Raw genomic sequence first — 19491 nt, forward strand, 5'->3', positions numbered from 1 at the left:
GCTCTCTGACGCGGGCAACACGAAAGTCAGGTGACGCTGATGCCTGAAGCTGCTGACCTCCTCCCGAGGTGATTGGTCGATGGCCGGTGGGCAACGGAAGCTACGTAAGGAAATCAAAACCGGGTTCAAACAATTCCGAGGTCCAAGTCGGATATAAGTTGGAATTGTCATTTCCTCATTAATATCTTTGTACTATTTTTTGATCTGTTCCCACGTATAATATTTCCTGGGCCCAACCATGGCATTCCGCAGCCCTTTCGCGATCCCCCGGCAGCTATTGACTGGGACCACATCTCTTAGTCGGTCGGCAATTAACAGTCGGTTGAGATGCATGACCGATCAGCGAGGTCTCGCGACGGTAGTACCGCCAGTCACACAAGATGCGACAGGCTCCAAGGGCCCGACGGCTATGGTTTTTATGAACATGGGTGGACCTTCCACCACGGATGAGGTGGAGGACTTTTTGAGTAGACTATTTGTACGTGTCATAAATTGCTACAATGGCCACGTTGAATTGATACGCTAACACATTGAATCTACAGGCCGACGGTGATTTGATTCCCCTAGGACGATTCCAATCGTATATCGGCCCCCTCATCGCACGCCGAAGAACCCCGAAGATCCAAAAGCAGTACGCAGATATCGGCGGCGGATCGCCCATTCGAAAATGGTCCGAGTACCAATGCGCAGAAATGTGCAAGGTATTGGATAAGATCTCCCCGGAGACTGCGCCGCATAAGCCTTACGTTGCCTTCCGCTATGCTGCCCCATTGACCGAGACCATGTATGAGCAGCTTTTCGCCGATGGATTTGGCAATGGCAAAGGAGGACGTGCTGTCGCGTTTACACAATACCCGCAGTACTCCTGTTCAACGACCGGCAGTTCCCTTAACGAACTGTGGAAGTGGCGTAATCGTCTCGAGGGCAAGCGCGCGAATGGAGGGTCCGAGCCGACTGGGGGAATCCAATGGAGTGTCATTGACCGTTGGCCCTCTCACTCTGGTCTTGTGGAAGCTTTCGCACAGAATATCGAGGCACAGCTCAAGACGTACCCAGAGGAGAAGCGGGACAAGGTCGTGTTGCTGTTTTCGGCCCATAGCTTACCTATGAGCGTTATCAACCGAGGTAGGCTGGCTTCCCATGGTTACTTACTGGAATTACACTAATTACTTTCTCACCCAGGCGATCCTTACCCCGCCGAAGTTGCCGCGACGGTTCATGCCGTAATGCAACGACTCAACTTCAAGAACCCCTACCGCCTATGCTGGCAATCTCAGGTGGGACCCAAAGCGTGGCTCGGGGCCCAAACCAGTGATACCGTTCAAGAGTATGTGAAACGAGGACAGACGGATTTGATCCTGGTTCCCATTGCGTTTACAAGTGATCACATTGAGACACTCTACGAGCTGGATCAGGAAGTCATCCATGAAGCCAACAACCCAGGTGTCAAGCGTGCAGAGAGCTTGAACGGAAGCCCAGTCTTCATTCAGGCACTAGCTGATATTGCTCGTGACCACTTGCAAAAGGGAGAATTGTGCTCTCGCCAGATGACACTGCGTTGCCAGGGCTGCACCAGCGAGCGATGCTTGGGCCAGAAGAAATTCTTTGCAGGCCCGGAAAATGCTTCTATGGTGATATAAGCTGACTGGGCTTATATGAGTGTCGGACTAGGAGAGTTCAGCCTTGTATGTGTCCGCAGTACTAGGTGTTGGAGGCGTTGTTAGTATAAAATTTCGGGGTTACTGTACGATATAATATATTTTCAATTCTATACAGGGCACGACATATATGTACTCTGTGCCGTCAGAATGACACCTTAATATCAAGCTAAGTCCGTGCGGAGATTCCGGAGCTAAGGGGGTTGCCAATGATGGAATCCCGATAAGAATTCAAGGAATCCTCCAGGGCTAACCTCTAATAATAATCCCCCCTCTTTCAAATGAGAAAGTCCATTTAAATCTTACAAATCAACTATGCGATAAACTTGAAATCTTGGAAAATCCTGGAATCACCGCCAATGTCACCGACTTCATCATGGAGAACGAAGAACTCTTTGCGGGGAGCCCGATATTGCGCAGATGCGCACCCCGGAGACCCCTCGTACTGAAGATGTGAACGAAACCACTCCTCTAATTGACGAAACCGATGGGCTATTGCATCAACAGCCAACTTACCTTACGGATGATCGGCCGAAATGGAGGAGACCGAACGTGAGTGACTATGAGGTTTGCGACAGAAGCATCAGGAACAACTGTCTAACCTACAAACATGACAGATTTGGTGGCTGCTCCCATTCGGTGTCCTTTTTACACTGGGCTTCGGTGGAATGGCTGTGCCCAAGATCAACTTGATCATGTCGCTCATCTGTCGAGATTATCTCGCCGAGAAGATCACCCAAGAACCCGGCTTCACCTATCTCCCTGTTATATTTGGCGAGCACAACCCCCAGTGCCAGATCCCACAAGTTCAGTCACTGGTTGCCCAGTTCCAGCTCTATCTCAATCTTATTGCGGGTATTCTATCGGCATTAGTGAGTCCCCGGTTCGGACACTTGTCTGATCGTTATGGAAGAACCAAGATGATTGCGCTGGGCGCGATGGGTGCGGTACTCAATGAGATTATCACTCTTATTGTGGCTAAATGGCCTGACCAGGTCTCGGTCAATATGCTTCTGCTTGGGGCCGTTATGGATGGACTGGGCGGGTCATTTACAACCGCACAGGCTTTGATCCATTCCTATGCATCTGATTGTACCCCCACCGAAAAACGAAGCGTGGCATTTGGTTTGTTCCATGGTGCTCTGTTCTTTGGAATCGCAGCTGGACCTGGCGGTGCAGCGTTTTTGATCAAGCATGGAGGCACGCTGGTCGTCTTCTACATTGCACTTGCATTCCATGCAACTTTCTGTCTATCGGTCTTCTTCATCGTGCCTGAATCTTTGTCCAAGGATCGACAGCTCGCGGCACGCGAGAAGCATCGCATGAAAATTGTGGATGCTGACCCTCCTAGATGGTTCTCTTGGCGTGTCTGGAACCCAATGAACCTGATCACCCCGCTTGCAATTCTGATGCCCGCCGTGGGAAAGCCAAGCGTCTTATTCCCTAACCGCCGCGGTGCCAGTCCGGCTCTACGCCGGAATATCATGCTGCTGGCTGCTATCGATACCGCTGTCTTTGGAGTTGCCCTGGGCACAGTACAGGTTATCATCATCTACGCCGAATATATGTTCAGCTGGGGCAGTGTGGAGTCCAGTCTGTTTGTAGCGACTATTAACGTGGTACGAGTGGTCAATCTTTTCCTGGTGCTTCCACTTATCTCCCGGTTCTTCCGCACCCCGTGCAAGGAAGACGGAACCATTCGCGGCTCTGACACGCTGGACGTTGTTCTAATCCGCACATCCATAATATTCGATATATTGGGCTACATTGGCTATGCCCTGTCCAAAACACCATCAGTCATGGTGTTCTCTGGTGTCGTCGCCTCACTAGGTGGTATGGGATCTGCAATCCTGCAGTCATCCCTGACAAAGCATGTACCGAATGAACGCATTGGACAGATGCTCGGTGCCACTGGTCTTTTACATGCTCTTGCTCGAGTTGTGGCACCTACTATATTCAACTTAATCTACAGTCTGACTGTTGCAACCTTACCTCAGACTGTGTTTGTGGCACTTGCAGCTGTTTTTGGTGTAGCATTCCTTATGAGTCTGCTAATCAGGTCACATGGTATGTTTATTTTCCTGGGCTCTTACAAGAAGTATACTAATTGTTGTGCCAGTTACCCTAGATGGTGGATCCTCTGCCGATTTAAGAGCGGAAGAAGATGCCGACGAGCATGACAGGCTTCTGCTATGACGGGCGGTTCTTTGGGTTAATTAGTGACACTTCGTTAAATATGCTACAAATCTGCTCCATTGGCATGTGTCCGAATGGAACATGCTCTACCTGGTTGAAATAGACGATTTCTTTTTACTTCAGATATCTCTTGCCGATATATGTAGCTGTTGGGTATCTAGGTGGATGATAGAAATAGAAAACTATAGACCATATTGAAGAAACACATTGACAAATCATCTCGATAATCCTGCAGTAACCGTAGAATATGCTAAGCGCAGCTCGACTTTCTTTAATATAGTTTTTCCCCCAACATATTTCACATTCTGTACAGTTGGAGAACAGGAAGCTGTGAGGATGTATCCGGTTAGATCCATGGGTCGTATGACCATGTCAGGCTCCGGCGGGCGGCGCCGACCTAACGCGCAACTTGATTTGCATCGGGAAAAAAGAAGTTGCTCCGAAGTTACCCTACTCTCTCAGCTTCAATTGCCTGTACACTTAATCTTGGATCATAGCTGGTGATTGGAGCAATTTGTGTTTCATTTCACTCACTTATCTCCTCATTTCGGAACATTGGTGCGAGATTGCTCATGCACGACTGGTAAACTCGCGCGCAACCCGCGCTCAGCACCTACAATATGCTTGCCCGCGCCGCAAAATCTGGCTCGATAGTCCCATCTCCAAATGCCCTCCGAGTGCTCCGCCAATTGGCCCTGGCTGGCTCAACAGTTGGCGGGTTCTGCACCGTCGCAGCCCTCACGTACGAAGCCCATCGCCGGGTCCGCATCGCCGAGAAGATCATCGAGAACAAACGAACATTACACAGTACCGCGCCCAATTATGATGCAACATCTGCTGCCAAAAGACTCAAGGTGATGGTTGAGGCGGCGGAGGCGGGCGAATTCATGGGCATTGAATCCCTCAAGGCGAGGAATCGAAACGTACCTGACGGGCCAGATGAGCCAGGGTTCGAGACAGAAAAGCCCGGTCCGAAGCCCAAGCCCAAGCCCCTAGTCAGCTTACAAAAACACCACGCTCGCTCAAAACGGGTGCTTTTTGGGACTCATCCAATTGCACAATCCCACTACACGGGAAACCTCGATGCTCCAAGCTTGGCCCAGAACGCTGAGATTCTGGCGCGTGAGACACAGCAGGGCGAAATTGCACGACAATCTGGCAAGCTCCCCTTCGATGCCGAAATCCGCAAATTGTTAAATCAAGACCGGGAAATCACTGCTGCGAACTTGTTCTTGGCGCACACTCGGCAGACACCTATCATTTCTTGGGAACGCAGAGAGCTTGCATGTATCATATTCACTGCGAACTGCATCAAAGGAAACCTGTTCGTTGCTCGAACTTTGTTCAACCGCATGGACAAAGTCAGTGTGGTCTCCGGGGAGATGTGGGCCACACTGATGCATCTGCTTGCGAAAGAGGGCCACATCGACTCTGTTGGCGTTATATATGATAAATTCAGAACCAGCTTTGCTGTTCCAACCCATCTGTTAGAGGTCATCCTCCGATGTCTGATCGAGTCCAAACGATTGGACTCCGCCAAATACCTCTTCTTCCAGCGCTTCGAGGACGACCGTGACTGTGGTCTGTGTGGTGCTTATCTTGATGGATTATGGAGGAAGACTAGGAGCATGGAATTGCTTTCTTCCCAACTCGGCCTCATTCTCAAACGTCTCGAATCACTCGATCGGAAACCAACCGAGAAACTTTTCAACCCAATGGTCAAGGCCATGGTTGAAACTGGTCGAGCCGAAGAAGCCGAAGCTATGGTCAAGGCGATGTCAACACATTATGGGACGGAGCCTGGATGTCGGACCATTGGCTTGATTATCTACAACAGAGCACTTAACTGTGAATGGGACAGGGTCATGGATGGCATGCGTGCTATGCATGAGCATGGATACACCGAATCAAAGAAGGATTTCACTATGATTTTCGACCGCGTATTCTTGGAATACTATCCCACCCACACGGGCCAGCAAATCCTCGACTTCGTCATCGCTTGTATCAACGATTTTGACATACAACCCGACAAGGTACTCCACCGACACATTCTCGAAGCAATCATTGAAAAGGGCAACGAAGATATGGTTACAACCATCATGGAGATGGCCCACGATCAGAATTGGAATACCGGTATTGACGATGCGTTCATTAAGTCACTCGTGAAGAGCCGAAAACTCGCGATGACCGACAACCCGGTGGGAATCTGGCGGCTGAAGCAAGCCGCCAAGAATCGACAAGATCATTTAACTTCTTCTCGGCGCATCCTTGGGTCTAGTTCTGACACGTGGGCAGTAAGAGGAGAGAAAATTGCCCCGATTCATATTCCCGCCGAGGAATCTTTCCCTCGAACGGTGAGCGAGATGGTGGCCTCCAAAAACGCCAGTCTATACGTTCCGCTCCACAAACGGATGGAGCACTTTATCAACATGGGCAGGCACTCCGATGCTTTGGCAATTTACAATCATGCAACAACGGGCGGTTACGTTGTCAGACCGCTGCACCTGAAGCTAGCTGTAATCGCCGCGATTCTCAGTTGCAAAAAGACAGGCTTGGCGAACGCGCGACGTCTGATTACATCGGAATGGGATTACTGGAAGAATGTTCCTGCTCTTCGTTATAGCAAGCGTTTCACTTCGTGGATCCCTATCTTCTTCCAACGAGTCATGGAGTTGGACCCAGAAGCCGTTGGGTACGGAGGCTTGATCAAGATCGCGATCTTTGAATATTATGATATCTGTGCCAACACCAATGGTCTTTCGGTGAAGCACTTCTGCGCGACTTCTTCCAGCCGTTACCTCATTGGGGGTGGAACCCCAGAACTTGCCATCGACCTCCTCACAACAATCTACCAATCTCGGTGGCGGCTCTCCCATGGATTCGACCAGGTACTATTGAAGATGCTGCTGCGTGGGTTTGCCAAGGTCCATAACTTCAAGGGGGTCTGGTGGTGCATAATGACAGTCCTCTCGCGGAATGAGCCCATCAATCAGGACTTTGTCGTGGAAGCTACCTCTCAGTTGGGCTCGTTGGAAACTGCGATCAGATCTTCTGGCTCCTGCGAGGCCACGGGGCAAGTGTTGGTACTCCGGCAAATCGTGGGGGCGCTGGAGGCCAAGTCTGAAGGTGATTCGCATTGGTCAGCCATTAACGTTCAACCGGAGTTGAAAAGGTTGAATCGTTCCAAGCCATTCAAACTCCCCGAGCAACATCATTTACTGCCCACCACCGACCTTGGTGAACTCATCATGAACTTTGATGAAGAGTGGGAGTTGGATATGTTGCTTAGGCGTAAGCAATTCGATGCTCCTGATCATGCAAAGTGGTGGGCAGAGTCCAATGTCTCGAATTTGCACACCGTCCCTTCAGAAGATCCCGAATACCCTTGGAACAATCCAGCGAATTGGGGTAGGCATTATGTGCCCGAGAAATACTCGTCCGACTATCACCTTGAGTTTTCACCCAGAGGGGAATACGAGGAGTATATGGAGTATGAGGATTATCAGGGGCATCGAGCGTCTCAGTGAACATGTATAATAATGTAAATAGTATGTATAATAGACCAATAGATTCAGAGATATCCATATGTCTATACAATTTTCTTTTGGTATTCGAGATCAGTCCACATGGATATAGATAATCCCGTGATGTCTCGTGCTGCGTAGAATGGAGAAGGCGGAGAGTGATCCTTTCACATGTCACGCCACCCCTTTCTATCCAAAAAAAACAACATCAGCCCATAAGCACAGCCAATCGACTTTTCTTTAAATCAATTGCTCAAGCCGATAATGGTCCTGCCCCCATCGACTCCGTTCTGACAAAATCTACTCTTTCAAACCCAAAAATGGTCTCCACGCTCAATGGCGCCCCCTCTCTCCGGCCGCTCAACGCCGCATCGACCACCACGAAGCTGATGTCGTAATTGTGGGTGCCGGAATTCTAGGCTGTGCGCTTGCAGTTACACTGGGAAAGCAAGGACGCAGCGTGATTCTGCTGGAAAAGTCATTGGAGGAGCCCGACCGCATTGTTGGTGAACTACTCCAACCGGGAGGTGTTCAGGCGCTCGAGCAACTAGGGCTACGAGATTGTCTGGAAGATATCGATGGCATTGACGTGAAGGGATACTGGGTTTCTTACCATGGCGAGCCGGTTCTCCTCGAATACCCCAAGTCTAGCCCAACCTCACCTACACCGTTGGGACGAGCCTTCCATCATGGTCGATTCGTGATGAAACTACGGGCAGCCGCTTTGTCCTGCCCCAATGTCACAGTGGTCGAAACGAAGGTGACCGGCCTTGTCACATCGTCACATACCGAGGAAGTCCTTGGAGTCGAGTGTATGACCAAGGACGTCAAGGATTGTTACTTCGCCCAACTCACCGTGGCCGCCGACGGCTACAACTCCGAGTTCCGCAAGGAACACCACCAGTACGCGCCCAAACGGCGATCAAAGTTCTATGGCTTGGAACTCATCGATGCCAAACTCCCCGCACCCAACACTGGTCATGTCCTCGTCAGCGATCACCCACCCGTGCTCATGTACCAGATCGGCACCCACGAGACCCGAATCCTTATCGATATCCCCGATAACTTCCCTCTGGCCTCGGTGAAGAATGGTGGTGTCAAGGGTTATATGCGAAACAACATCCTGCCCCAGCTCCCAGAGGGTGCGCAACAGTCGTTCTCCAATGCGCTAGAGCAAGGCCAGCTACGGTCAATGCCGAACTCGTTCCTGCCTGCTTCGGCCAACAAGACACCTGGTTTGGTGATTCTAGGAGATGCACTCAACATGCGGCACCCTCTCACGGGTGGAGGCATGACAGTGGCGTTCAACGATGTCTGTCTCCTCCGCGATTTGCTCAGCCCAGAGCGCGTGCCCACCCTCTCCAACACAGGCCTTGTTCTCGAACAGCTCGCGGAATTCCACTGGAGGCGAAAGAATTCTTCTTCAGTGATCAATATCCTCGCACAAGCTCTCTATGCGCTCTTCGCCGCAGACAGTATGTATACTCCACTCTTTGGTTAATACCCCAATATCTAACTGTTTATCTATAGGCGAAAGCCTTAGAGCTCTGCAGCGTGGCTGTTTCCGCTACTTCCAGATTGGACCAGTTAGCGGCCCTATTGGGCTGTTGGCCGGTCTGATCAAGAAACCCCTTGTCCTCGTCAGCCACTTCTTCTCCGTCGCCTTCCTCTCCATCTGGGTTCTTCTCTGTGATACCCCTCTGACCCACCTTATCCTATTCCCATACTACGCCTTCATGATATTGTACACAGCCTCTATCGTGCTTTTGCCATACGTCTGGACCGAGATCTGGTACTGATCTGGCTTGAATCCGTCAATTGGTGTTCCAATTCCCTCCAAAAAAACGACAATGGAGAACCCCAGCATATCATTTTCCATTCTCTCCCTGGTGAACAAATTTGTGTCCTTCTGTTTTAATATCCCTCTTCGCTCTGATTTGTCTTTTCAACGCTTTTATATATGATTTAATCTTGTCCAGCATTCTCCCACTGCATCTGATACACTGCAAGATCGGTGTTACAGATGTACTGTACTATATACCACATCATATGCCATACTATTATCCCAATGATAAATGATACAATGTCAATAAAATTCGAACAAAACTCCAATAACCACCGCTTTTTCTCCGCTAATGCTATATAAAAATGCCCACAGAAAAAACAGACAACCAACTCTAACTTCCATATGATTTCACATCCTCCAGTATCTGAGAAACAGGCGCATCTTTCGAAGCCATACAGACAGAGACACACGATAGAGATAAAGACATACAAAGGAGCCTATCAACCCATCAGAATAAATCGACGCAAAGCATATACGCCAACACACCAAAGCAAAATGAGAACGAAAACGCAAAGAAGTTTGGCGCAATGGGCATCGGGGCCGTCGAACGAGCAACCCAGGGAAGATCAAACCCCAGCTGGAAATACGACCGCCAACTCGTATTCGGTGTGAAAAGAGACATGGCGGCACCGGGGAATCGAAGGACGCAATTCTGGACGAAAGATATGCTATAATAGGTCTCGCTGATTATCCCATAGGCGACGAAAAAGCAATAATACAAGTACATAAAGATTGAAGGGAATATTATCCACATATTTTCTTCTTTTCTTCTTTTCTGTTGTTTGGGAGATTTGTGGGAGGTTTGCTGTTTGCGATGGGATATACACCCTTTTGGTGTGTATATATGCAGATTCTTTGTATTGGATTTGTGGTTTGTCTTGTGAATTTGGTGATGCAGATGCTGGGGTTGGTCTTGGTAGGTCGAGGTAGGTGGGAGAGGATGAAGATGAGAACGATGAAGAGAGAGAGGGGGAGACAGAGGACCTGAGAACTGAGTCTTTTCTTCCCTTTGTTCTCTAGGTCTTTGTTATTTGCATCTTTGTTATGCTCAGTCTCTCATTTAGGGTATAGACACTCTGCTGACAGCATGCAAATAAAGCCAAGGGAATGAGTTAGAGGTTGTAAGAGTCAAAAGACAATGCAACCCAGAAGGTATCAGACATCATGACCTTAAGCAGGAAAAGGACTTTTTTCGAAAATTTTGGTTTGTTTCTCATTGGCACCAAGGCAGTTAATCTCTTTCTCTTTTGTACAGAACCAGGACCGAAAAAAAAAAAAAGAAAAAAATTTGGCATAAGAAAATGAAAAGCATCAGACACAGAACCGGGTCTAACCATTGAACACAAAGAACTCCAAACAGCTGCAAAGAAATCGTCTCGGTGCATGGGAGGCGTTTCCTGGAAAATGAACCGGCCAACTTTCCCGATGGCAACGAATGCATGCATATATGGACCCTAATCCCTCATAGGGAAAGGGGAGATAAAAAAAAACAAAGAGCAAAACAACATATGTCGGGGGAACGTGAGTTCGTTTGGGGGATACCGCGTGCGAATTTGGAATCGAGCAACGGAGTCAGGGTTGAATGTGAGTATCTCCTCATTCCTCATGGTCGTAGTTGGAGATAGTTTCGGGTAACGATACACAGTTGGTCAACCGCCTTTTCGCAAAGAATCATCTGCTGGGACGGGTTCATGGCCGCCATTGATGCCGTTTCGAGGCTCCACTGACGACTTGGTGTTCTTGCGGTTCTTCTTCTTGGTCGTCTGCCATCCATGGTTGCTATCGTTCGTGCCATTAGTCTGTCCGCCTGATCTTCGAGACGAGTCTGTGTGTCGATCTTTGGTGCCTAGAGCAGCATTGTGAGAGCCGTCGTGTCGGCCTTGGCCTTTGGGCTTGCTCTTGCCGTTAACACCATTCGCCTTGTCGGAGTGGTCTCCATTGGTTCGACGCTTTGAGTTTGTCGACTGATGCCGATTTTCATTCGGTCCAGATGCAGCAGGTTTCTCACCCATCTGCCCCGAGTGCTTAGGCTGCCCGGTTTCCTTTCCTGGTCCTTGTGCTGTACCATTTCTTGGTCGATCCGGACTCGTCTTCGTGGGTTGCTGTACCAGCTTCTCGGAATTCGATAGGTGGTAGTTCTGCAGCCGACTGGCGAGAAGCTCGGTTTGGTTATTCACGTCTGGCTGCTGTTCCTCGTTCACACCATTGACCTTTTGCGTTTCCGTAGATGACCGAGTGAAGGCAGCCGAGTGGTCCAAGTCAAAGGACCCGGAATCCTGGTAATCTTGAGACAAGGAATCGGAGAAACTTGCAGGTGTGTTCATGTTGTGATCATCCGACGACGTGTAATGGCTTATCGCGGAGTAGGGGTCAATCAATTCAGGCGGATATGCCGAGCGGAGCTCACTCGGACGTACCGATCCATCAACGATCAACGGACCAGGTGCAACTGGGCGTGGAGCGGACTGGGCCGGTTGCGACGGGGGCTTGGAACTCGGAGTGTGCTCTGAGCGAGCCGTTTCTGACGAGAAGGATCCCGGTCGGTAATCTGGCTGAAGGGGAACAAACGAATATCCATTCGAGACCAGACCCATCTGAGTGGACAATGGCGGCAGCATGGAACCTTGCTGGAAGGCTTGAAGTTGTTGGGGAGTTATATAATAGCCCAACACATCTTGCTGCCGGTTGTCGTCCACAGAATTTGAGCAGGATCCATTGCTGGCAAGACTGTTTGAGCGCATTGCATTATCGTCACCACTGCCTTCTCCACCTTCTGCCGACTCGGTGGCCGGCCTTTGTTTTGACCAATTCTCCGTGGGTGGTGGCATGGTATAAAGGGGAATATAGCTGGGAAGAGAGGGTGAGCCCTGAGGCCGTGCAGGTTGTGAATGCGCACGAAGAGACTTTGGGGATCCGTTGGCGGCCGACAATCGCCGAGAGTTACGACGAGTATCAGGCATAGCACTAACAGCAGACGGCGAAGGGGGGTTGGTGATGGTCACTTGCGAGCCAGATGCACCAACTGAAGCATAAGTAGGGTTATAGATTGTTTGCTGCCGTTGAGTTGGGCTGAGGGTAGCATGGCTTCCTGTTCCTGTTCCTGATCTCGGTCGTGAGGTTTCCTCTGGAAACTCTTGTTGTTGAGGGACTGGAAACTGGATAAATGGCTGACGGATGAATACCGGCGGTGGTCTCCCAGTAATCAATGCCTGGCTATGCAACTGCATCCGCAATTCTTGCTCCTGCGCCTGCAAAAGTTGGATTTGCTGGTATAACTGGTCATGCAGAAGATACTGGGCCTGCTGTTGTGCCTGCAGAGATATATCTGTTGCATTGCCAGTGTTTGGCTGCCGGAAGTTGGACTTGTTTCCGGTGTTGGACTGTCGTCGCCCACCAGCGAGCCCACCTCGCGAGAACTGATTGTTATATCTGCCGCCACGGTTTCCTCCCCGTCCGCCCCGTGATGGCAGGGAAGGCGTGAGAGTTGGCCGCGGTTGAGGTGGTGGTCGTTCCCAGGTCCGCTCCTCTTCTGCCGGAAATTCAAACTGCTGACAACACCCTTCTAGGTCACCATTTGCGATATACTTGAAAGCCCTTCGTAATTCCAAATGTAATCCCCGGAAAGAGGTGTCATCGGCGGTGTTGCCTAGGTTTCTTGACGTATTGAATGGCTCCTCCACGCACAGTCGGTTGTTCAACATCAGATGCCAGCCCTTGGCTTCTTTGTTGATCAAGGTGCCATCTCGTACTGACACGACGTTCTTCTCGTAATCAAATTCGTAACCATAATACCGGAAAAAGTGAAAGAGCAACTCGCCAACTGACTGCTTGTTCTTGCGGCCAAATTGAGACAAGGTCTTGAGGTCGTCATCGAACGAGCAGACTAATCCGTCATGGGTCACCCTCTTCTTGTGCGGACGTGCTTGCAAACTTGGGAGAATTGGAGGGTTTCTTGTCTGCAGGAAATTAATGATCAAACAGATCCAGGTGTAAGAACTAAGCGTTCCCCCAAGTGCCGCATCATTGAGAATTCTTTGCTTCGTCCAGTGCTTGACAGTCATTGCCAAAGGCCGCACTCGTTCATCCACCTCAACATAGGTCCGAATCATTCGAGTGTTTTCTAGCGCCAAGGTATTATTGACATTCATGTCACAGGCTAATCGAAGTTCCGGGTCCCAAATCTTCACAATGGGAACCTTTGCGTGCGACACACACACCACGCGTTGCATCCCATCTGTTCAGGTCAGTCTATCATTCAATCAAGATGTATCCACGGTGATTTCTTACGTTTAGCTAACACCTCAGCCAACAGGCACACATGCTCCAATTCCTTGTAGTTAGTTGTGATGCAAATGTCCACTGCTCCAGTTAGTATTTGTGCCTTTTTATCGATCTTGTGCCCAAAAAAAAAAAAAAGAGAAAACCTACCATCCGAGTCACTGGAACAGAGCTTATTCCCCGACGAGCCAAAAATGTTCGCCTTAATATTATGACCAGGCCATTGCTCATTGAAAAGCTTCTCCAATTTCCGAACAAGTTGTCGTCGTCGATCATCACTCTCGGCAGATGGTAACAATCGATCATACAAATCCATGATCTCAGTCGACAATTTTTTCTCTTCGTCCGGGCTGAGTTGCTCCTTCAAAGGCCCCTTCTCCTCCGGTAGTATATCTGCCCCTAGGCTATACGGTATCCGTCGTCGAAAATATGCCATGGCGGTCTCATATTTACATCCTCCGAGCGGTTTTCGGGAGAACGGGGGTAGATGGGTGGCCTCGGAGTGGGTTGATCGAGGGGAGGTGCTTCCGCGGGCGGGGGACGGCGACCGGGAGTGAAACGATAGGTTGCGCGCATGTTGGTATGGGGTGGAAGGAAGGGAATTGGACTGATGCGAAGTCAAGGGAGGGCGAGCGGTCTCGGGCACGTCAGATTGCGGCACATCGGATTGCGGCATCCATGCCATCGTGGAGGGCTGTGCCGACGCTAGCGAGGCGACGTCACGGTGGAGGGAACACTTCGCATTCCCATCGATTTTTGCGACCATATAGCAATTCGCAACTCCCACACCGTTGTGGTCCGTCCGTACGGGGCTCGGCAAAAGAGATAAGAGTCCACTCCCACACACCACACAATATAATCCCCTCAGTTTCCGCTCAGTTGGAAATCACCGGAGAAATTTCGTTTATGATCGATAATGGGCGAGCGAGGTTCTGGCACGTGTGTAACACGTCAAGGGTTCGTTGATATGTGGAACAACCGGGAAGCAGATCGTGGTGGGAGACTTTCAATCGCCCTCGACCAAAGTCGCGAAGAGCCGAATTTTTTTTTTGCCTTTCAGTCGGGACCGATAAAAATTGAAAAGATGTAAAAAGACAATGCCTCAACCAGGAGATGAAAATAAGACACGAAAAGAAAATAATAAATAAAAAAAACCGGTCTTCGTGAACGAGCAGAGAGCGGACGGAGAGACGTTCGAGGATTGGATCAAAGAAAAGAGACAAAAATGGACCGAAGCACTAGATGAACCATACAGTCCGTTCTTTTCCCTTCAAGCAAATGTGTAGGAACCAGCCTGGGTTTCCGATTGTGAGAAAAGGAAGCGTAGTCCAGAGAGGGGAATTTGAGAGGTGAAGATGAAGGTCAGCCCCTGTCGGCGGTAAAGACACTGCCGACCGTCCACTCAACTCGGATCTTCACAACGTCAACAATTTTATATAGAAGTCGAGGAGATTGAATTTACCTAGTGTAGATATTGGTATTTGCAAGTTCGAAGAGATGTGGTGAGAACGAATTAGCGTTAGAACGTTGGATCCCATGACTATTTGGGGAATAGCTCTCTACCATCAATTTATCATGGCAACAATTAGGGGCTGGTTTCCTTTGTCTCTCATATGATCTCTCGCTTATCTATTTCTCACTACATGCTTTTCGTTCTTTCTTCCCAAGACCCTAGCAACCCCCAAAACCTGAAGCCAGGAAGCCAAAATGCGGCAAACCAGTGCAGTATCACCGAGCTATGCATTCATGCAGGTACCATGACGACAGATCGAGAACATAGTGCTGTTTGCTAAGCCCCCTGAACTACGTATATTGACTGTTAACTAAATATATCAATTCCTAAGAACAAACTTATATGATCTATCTGTACTCTCCTTTTTCTCTCCTGATCGTCGTTCTTCACTTCTCCCCGCGATCAGCATGGTTGCACGTGCTGCACTAGTATAACCTAATCCATGTTTGCCTGAGGCATGGCTATGACCCTAGTTATATGCTGTTTCCAAAGTAAAATTCTATGGTTCTGTTGATATTGAGTCCTCGAGAACACTACTTCTTTGTTTGCAACATGGCCCACCATTGGACCCCGCCAGTACATATGTACTTCCAGAGTTCGAACGGTGGCTCCCTGCATCTGACGAGGCCTGAGAGAAACCTGAGATAATAGCCATTGGAGGGTTTATCTCTAGGGCTAAGCAAGTGTCGGTCGTGAGATGATAGGCTTTGTTTATTAGGGCTGGGAATCGCCAAATGAGGATATGGGGCTTGTTTTGGCGTATTTCTTTGTAAACAAGTAGGCAACTTGGACCTTTTGCCACACAAGACTGATATTGAACAGCTATTGAGATATCTTCAGCTTGTGACTCCTAGATGGACTCTTAGCATGGCCTATAGAGTCAAGCATCCAGCTAGTATGGCTAGGACCAGATCCGGCCGATCACGGTCCCATGTATGACGAGTGGGAGTTATTACGCTCCCAAGGTAACGCGGAGGCATGCTTGAGCGTATCGTGCTGGTACATTTCCGGAGGGTTTGAAGGAACCTTGGCATATGTTGATCTTGTACCTTCCTATGTCAACACAAACAATAGGGGTTTAGGGGAGTTGAGAGTTGACATCGAGTGAACTATAAAACGCAAAGCCTCCCTCATACTCTACCTAAGTATATATTTGGGTACTCGGTGCCTCCAATATCCTATCATAGAGTCGATTCATCCCGATCACACCCAGAAATAGTCTCATGTATATGCGGGGGAGGACTCGGGCTGCTGACTGGCCCGTCGAGCCGGTCAAGTACATGAACATTGTAGCCCCTAGAGCAGCCAATCCAGTCCAGAGGGCGCGGACCTTGCGGAAGAATATAAAATGGTGGCCGACGGACATTGCCCCACCTCTCCTGAATTGACCGAGTTGGTCAAAGCACCGTTTAAACTGTATTCTGGAATGTTAATATTTCGTCGTACCTACTCGCTTAGATAGGTATAGCTTCTAGTCTACGTTTAATGAGGATTTCAAAGGACTTGAAGGCCTATACGAGGCTCTCTATATCTGAGCAGGCTACTCCGTACAGCGGGCTATATATACTTGCATGTCTTTCTTACTATACATAAAGCTGCAGATCATATTCCAGATATGACTAGAGTGTTCACTTGCCTCTGATGGCGTCCAAAACCAGAAAGTTCTTGGCAAGCTGACTGCATAGTGCAGAGCCTTTGCAGTTTCTAGGGTTGGCATCATCATACGTTGACGTTGACCCCAGGGAATCCCTTGCTACGGAGTAGTTTAGATCGGGGTATATGAGTATCTTAACCCGGATTTTAGAAATTTTGAATATTATACCGAAAGTGTATACAGAAGTACTCCGTACGGAGTAGCATACAACATACATTAGGGCAACAATGCCAATGTTTTAAGTGGGGGCAAGTTTCCATTGAACATTAATATAGTATACTCCGTGAAAGTACAAAATACTATACACAAGTAACAGTTGAATAATAAGTAATAGTAACTATCAGACAGGCAAGCTCGACGCTTAGGCACACGACCCCCCGGTGCCCCCGTCCAATCTCCGGTGACCGGCCCCGTCAGTGACGAATAAGAGGCTTTGGGTTGCCGGGAATTGCCGCGTACTTGAGATATTCGAAGGAATTGGTATTAAAAAGCAATAGGTTCTTGACATTAATATAGAATATACTATAGACTTATATAGTCTACAAGACACTAATAGAAAACAGGTTAGACATAGAAGTAATAATAAGTGTTAAAAAAGAAAAAAAACATCTCCTTTTCCTCGTATATTTTTACATTACAATTTTTATGAAAAGCCCCTCCATAAGGTAATACACACCCACATCCCCCCCATCTCTCCTTTTCTTCTCTTCATCCTTCCAATTTTTGGACTCTGCCTCGTTGACTCGTGGTAGAAAATACTCAGAGGGCCTATTTCCTGTAAGTGCCTTATTTTCCAATTGGAAACATTTCTATATACTCTTTGAGAAAAAAAAAAATACCCCCAAATTTTACCGAGACTGGGATTTATTATTTTATTTTTTTAATCCCAAAACTTGGTTACTTTCTTTTAATGTGTTGAAAGAACAGTTGAAGATCTCCGGTTGTGTTGTGGATCGAAGCTCACATTTTTTTTTTCTCGACAGATCGCCTCTGACCGGATCATCTTCCTCCCCCTGAACTGTCGCACTTTCGGTTTGGATCTCGACAATGTCTTCGTTCTACGAACCTCAGGGCTGGCAAGCACCCGCTGCGCGCCAGGCCTCTTGGGAGCAGCCGGCGCCTCCCTCCCGGTCAGGTATGGGATCAAACAGCCGAGCACCCCCGGAGCCCAAAAAAAAAAAAAAACTGACATATAACAGGATCGAGTTCGGTCTCCCAGCGCGAGGATATCCCGGCCTTTTCCTCCCAATTTGACGGTACGAATACACTTCTACTTGGATCTTTATAATGGCTTCTTCAAATCCGAATCGCATAACACCCCGGGGGAAAAGTTGGTTTTGAAGAGGCGGTTATGGAGATGACCCGGGCATACTTTTTTTTGGGGGGAAACCTTTTGGGACGAGTGCTGATCTTTTTTTTTTTTTTACAGAGGTTGATCGTGCGATCGACAATCTCGTCAAGAGCGGGAAGTTGTGGAATGCTCCTCGGCGGGATTCGATGCCCATGATGATGGGCCGGCCCTACCCCGACTACGGTATGTTGCGGGCACGGATGGCACCCAGAACGCGTTTCTGACTTGTCTCTTGACAGACCCTCGCATGGGTGGTGGCCCTCAGCGACACCATTCGATCAGCGAGTTCGATGGCAACCGCATGCCCCCGTCTGGCAATGCCCAGGGTTTCTATGCCTCCCAGCGGTACCAGGGTCGTCCCAACGAGGTGGAACAGATGATGCAGGCGAAGCGTCGGATGGCAGCACAGCGTGAGAGGGAACTCCGCAACTATCACCAGGAGCAACAGTACAACCGAAGTACGTGGTAGCGTCTGTCTTCTTCTTCTTTTTGAGCCTCGTTATATTCCCCCGTCGGCTTTTTTCTTTTTCATTTTCACTTCCTTGCATCTATGTATCCGTCGGCCTGTGTAATATATTTGGTTTGGCTTCTTCGCTTTTCTTTGAACACGGGGTTTTAATACTTTTCTTCTTCCTTTCAAGGCCTCCTCGCCGAGATGTCTGCATCCAAATCCGACCGCTCCACCAGCCCAGCTGCCGTGAGCGAGGACAGTCGTCGCGAACTCCTCGCCCGCCAGCACCGCGCCCTGTACGGCAACGAAAGCCCAGCCTTCTTCCCGCCCGGTGCCTTCTCCGATGATAACCCACGCCCAGATAGCCAAGCCGGCACCCCGTCGTCCGGTGTCCGTGGATCCTCCCCGCGAGGCATGGACCCATTCGGCCTGACACAGGCCGGCGCCGCTAGCGATGCCACCACCGGCCTGCAGTCGCCCTCGCGCGCCAACAGCACCTCCTCGCCTAGCCCCGCCATCAACGCCAGCTTCGGTGAGCAGCCCGTAACTTCGGCCTCGTCGCCCGGCGCCGACTCGCCCTCATCCCGCCAGGCTGCTTCCAAGCCCGTCGCTGGTCCTATCGGCTCCGTCGGTCCCATCGGTTCCCGCCCTGCCCCTGGTCAGACATCTGCGCCCGCTGGCAACCCCGCCTTGAACAAGCGCTCCATCACCCCTCTCCCCTCGCCGCTCGGGCTCGGTTTCACTCCCGCTGACCCCACTGCTGGCCCCGCTGCTGAGCGCACCTCTTCCGCCGGCCCTAGCCCAGCTGTGACCTCCGCAGCTGGCACCCCTGGTGCCAAGGACCAGACTGGTGGTGTTGGCCTCGGTTGGAGCAACGGCAGTGGCGTCTGGAGCTCTAAGAGCGGACTCGGCGTGCAAGCTTCTGTCTGGGGATAAATTACCACAACCCCGGATTTCTGGTTTTTTTGATGGCATTACTCCAAATGGGCGCTTGTTGCATATCGGACTTGGGGCATTTTC

At 49.7% G+C, this 19491-nt stretch overlaps 6 protein-coding genes across 6 annotated transcripts; 5 read left to right on the forward strand and 1 right to left on the reverse strand.

Moving 5' to 3' along the window:
• Positions 1-238: 238 nt before the first annotated feature.
• On the forward strand, positions 239-1640 carry N7517_009547 (ferrochelatase HEM15; the record flags this gene model as incomplete). Its single annotated transcript, XM_056727270.1, has 3 exons — positions 239-478; positions 543-1125; positions 1183-1640. The coding sequence occupies 3 exons, from the start codon at positions 239-241 to the stop codon at positions 1638-1640; spliced, it is 1281 nt and encodes a 426-aa protein (XP_056575842.1).
• Positions 1641-2078: 438 nt separating this feature from the next.
• On the forward strand, positions 2079-3854 carry N7517_009548 (putative tetracycline-efflux transporter; the record flags this gene model as incomplete). The annotated part of the gene is made up of 3 exons (XM_056727271.1): positions 2079-2210; positions 2276-3725; positions 3778-3854. The coding sequence occupies 3 exons, from the start codon at positions 2079-2081 to the stop codon at positions 3852-3854; spliced, it is 1659 nt and encodes a 552-aa protein (XP_056575843.1).
• A 620-nt stretch (positions 3855-4474) lies between these two features.
• On the forward strand, positions 4475-7381 carry N7517_009549 (pentatricopeptide repeat protein; the record flags this gene model as incomplete). Its single annotated transcript, XM_056727272.1, has 1 exon — positions 4475-7381. The coding sequence occupies one exon, from the start codon at positions 4475-4477 to the stop codon at positions 7379-7381; it is 2907 nt and encodes a 968-aa protein (XP_056575844.1).
• Positions 7382-7698: 317 nt separating this feature from the next.
• On the forward strand, positions 7699-9177 carry erg1 (squalene monooxygenase erg1; the record flags this gene model as incomplete). The annotated part of the gene is made up of 3 exons (XM_056727273.1): positions 7699-7772; positions 7838-8853; positions 8909-9177. 3 exons carry the CDS (start codon positions 7699-7701, stop codon positions 9175-9177), a joined length of 1359 nt encoding a protein of 452 aa, XP_056575845.1.
• A 1696-nt stretch (positions 9178-10873) lies between these two features.
• N7517_009551 (uncharacterized protein) lies at positions 10874-14268 on the reverse strand (the record flags this gene model as incomplete). The annotated part of the gene is made up of 3 exons (XM_056727274.1): positions 10874-13458; positions 13512-13583; positions 13653-14268. 3 exons carry the CDS (start codon positions 14266-14268, stop codon positions 10874-10876), a joined length of 3273 nt encoding a protein of 1090 aa, XP_056575846.1.
• A 3448-nt stretch (positions 14269-17716) lies between these two features.
• Positions 17717-19407, forward strand: N7517_009552 (uncharacterized protein; the record flags this gene model as incomplete). The annotated part of the gene is made up of 5 exons (XM_056727275.1): positions 17717-17804; positions 17869-17925; positions 18099-18203; positions 18260-18478; positions 18662-19407. 5 exons carry the CDS (start codon positions 17717-17719, stop codon positions 19405-19407), a joined length of 1215 nt encoding a protein of 404 aa, XP_056575847.1.
• Positions 19408-19491: the final 84 nt, after the last annotated feature.

This window comes from Penicillium concentricum, assembly GCF_028827145.1.
Source record: "Penicillium concentricum strain IBT 3081 chromosome Unknown utg000004l_segment0_segment0, whole genome shotgun sequence".
NCBI classification, from domain to species: domain Eukaryota; kingdom Fungi; phylum Ascomycota; class Eurotiomycetes; order Eurotiales; family Aspergillaceae; genus Penicillium; species Penicillium concentricum.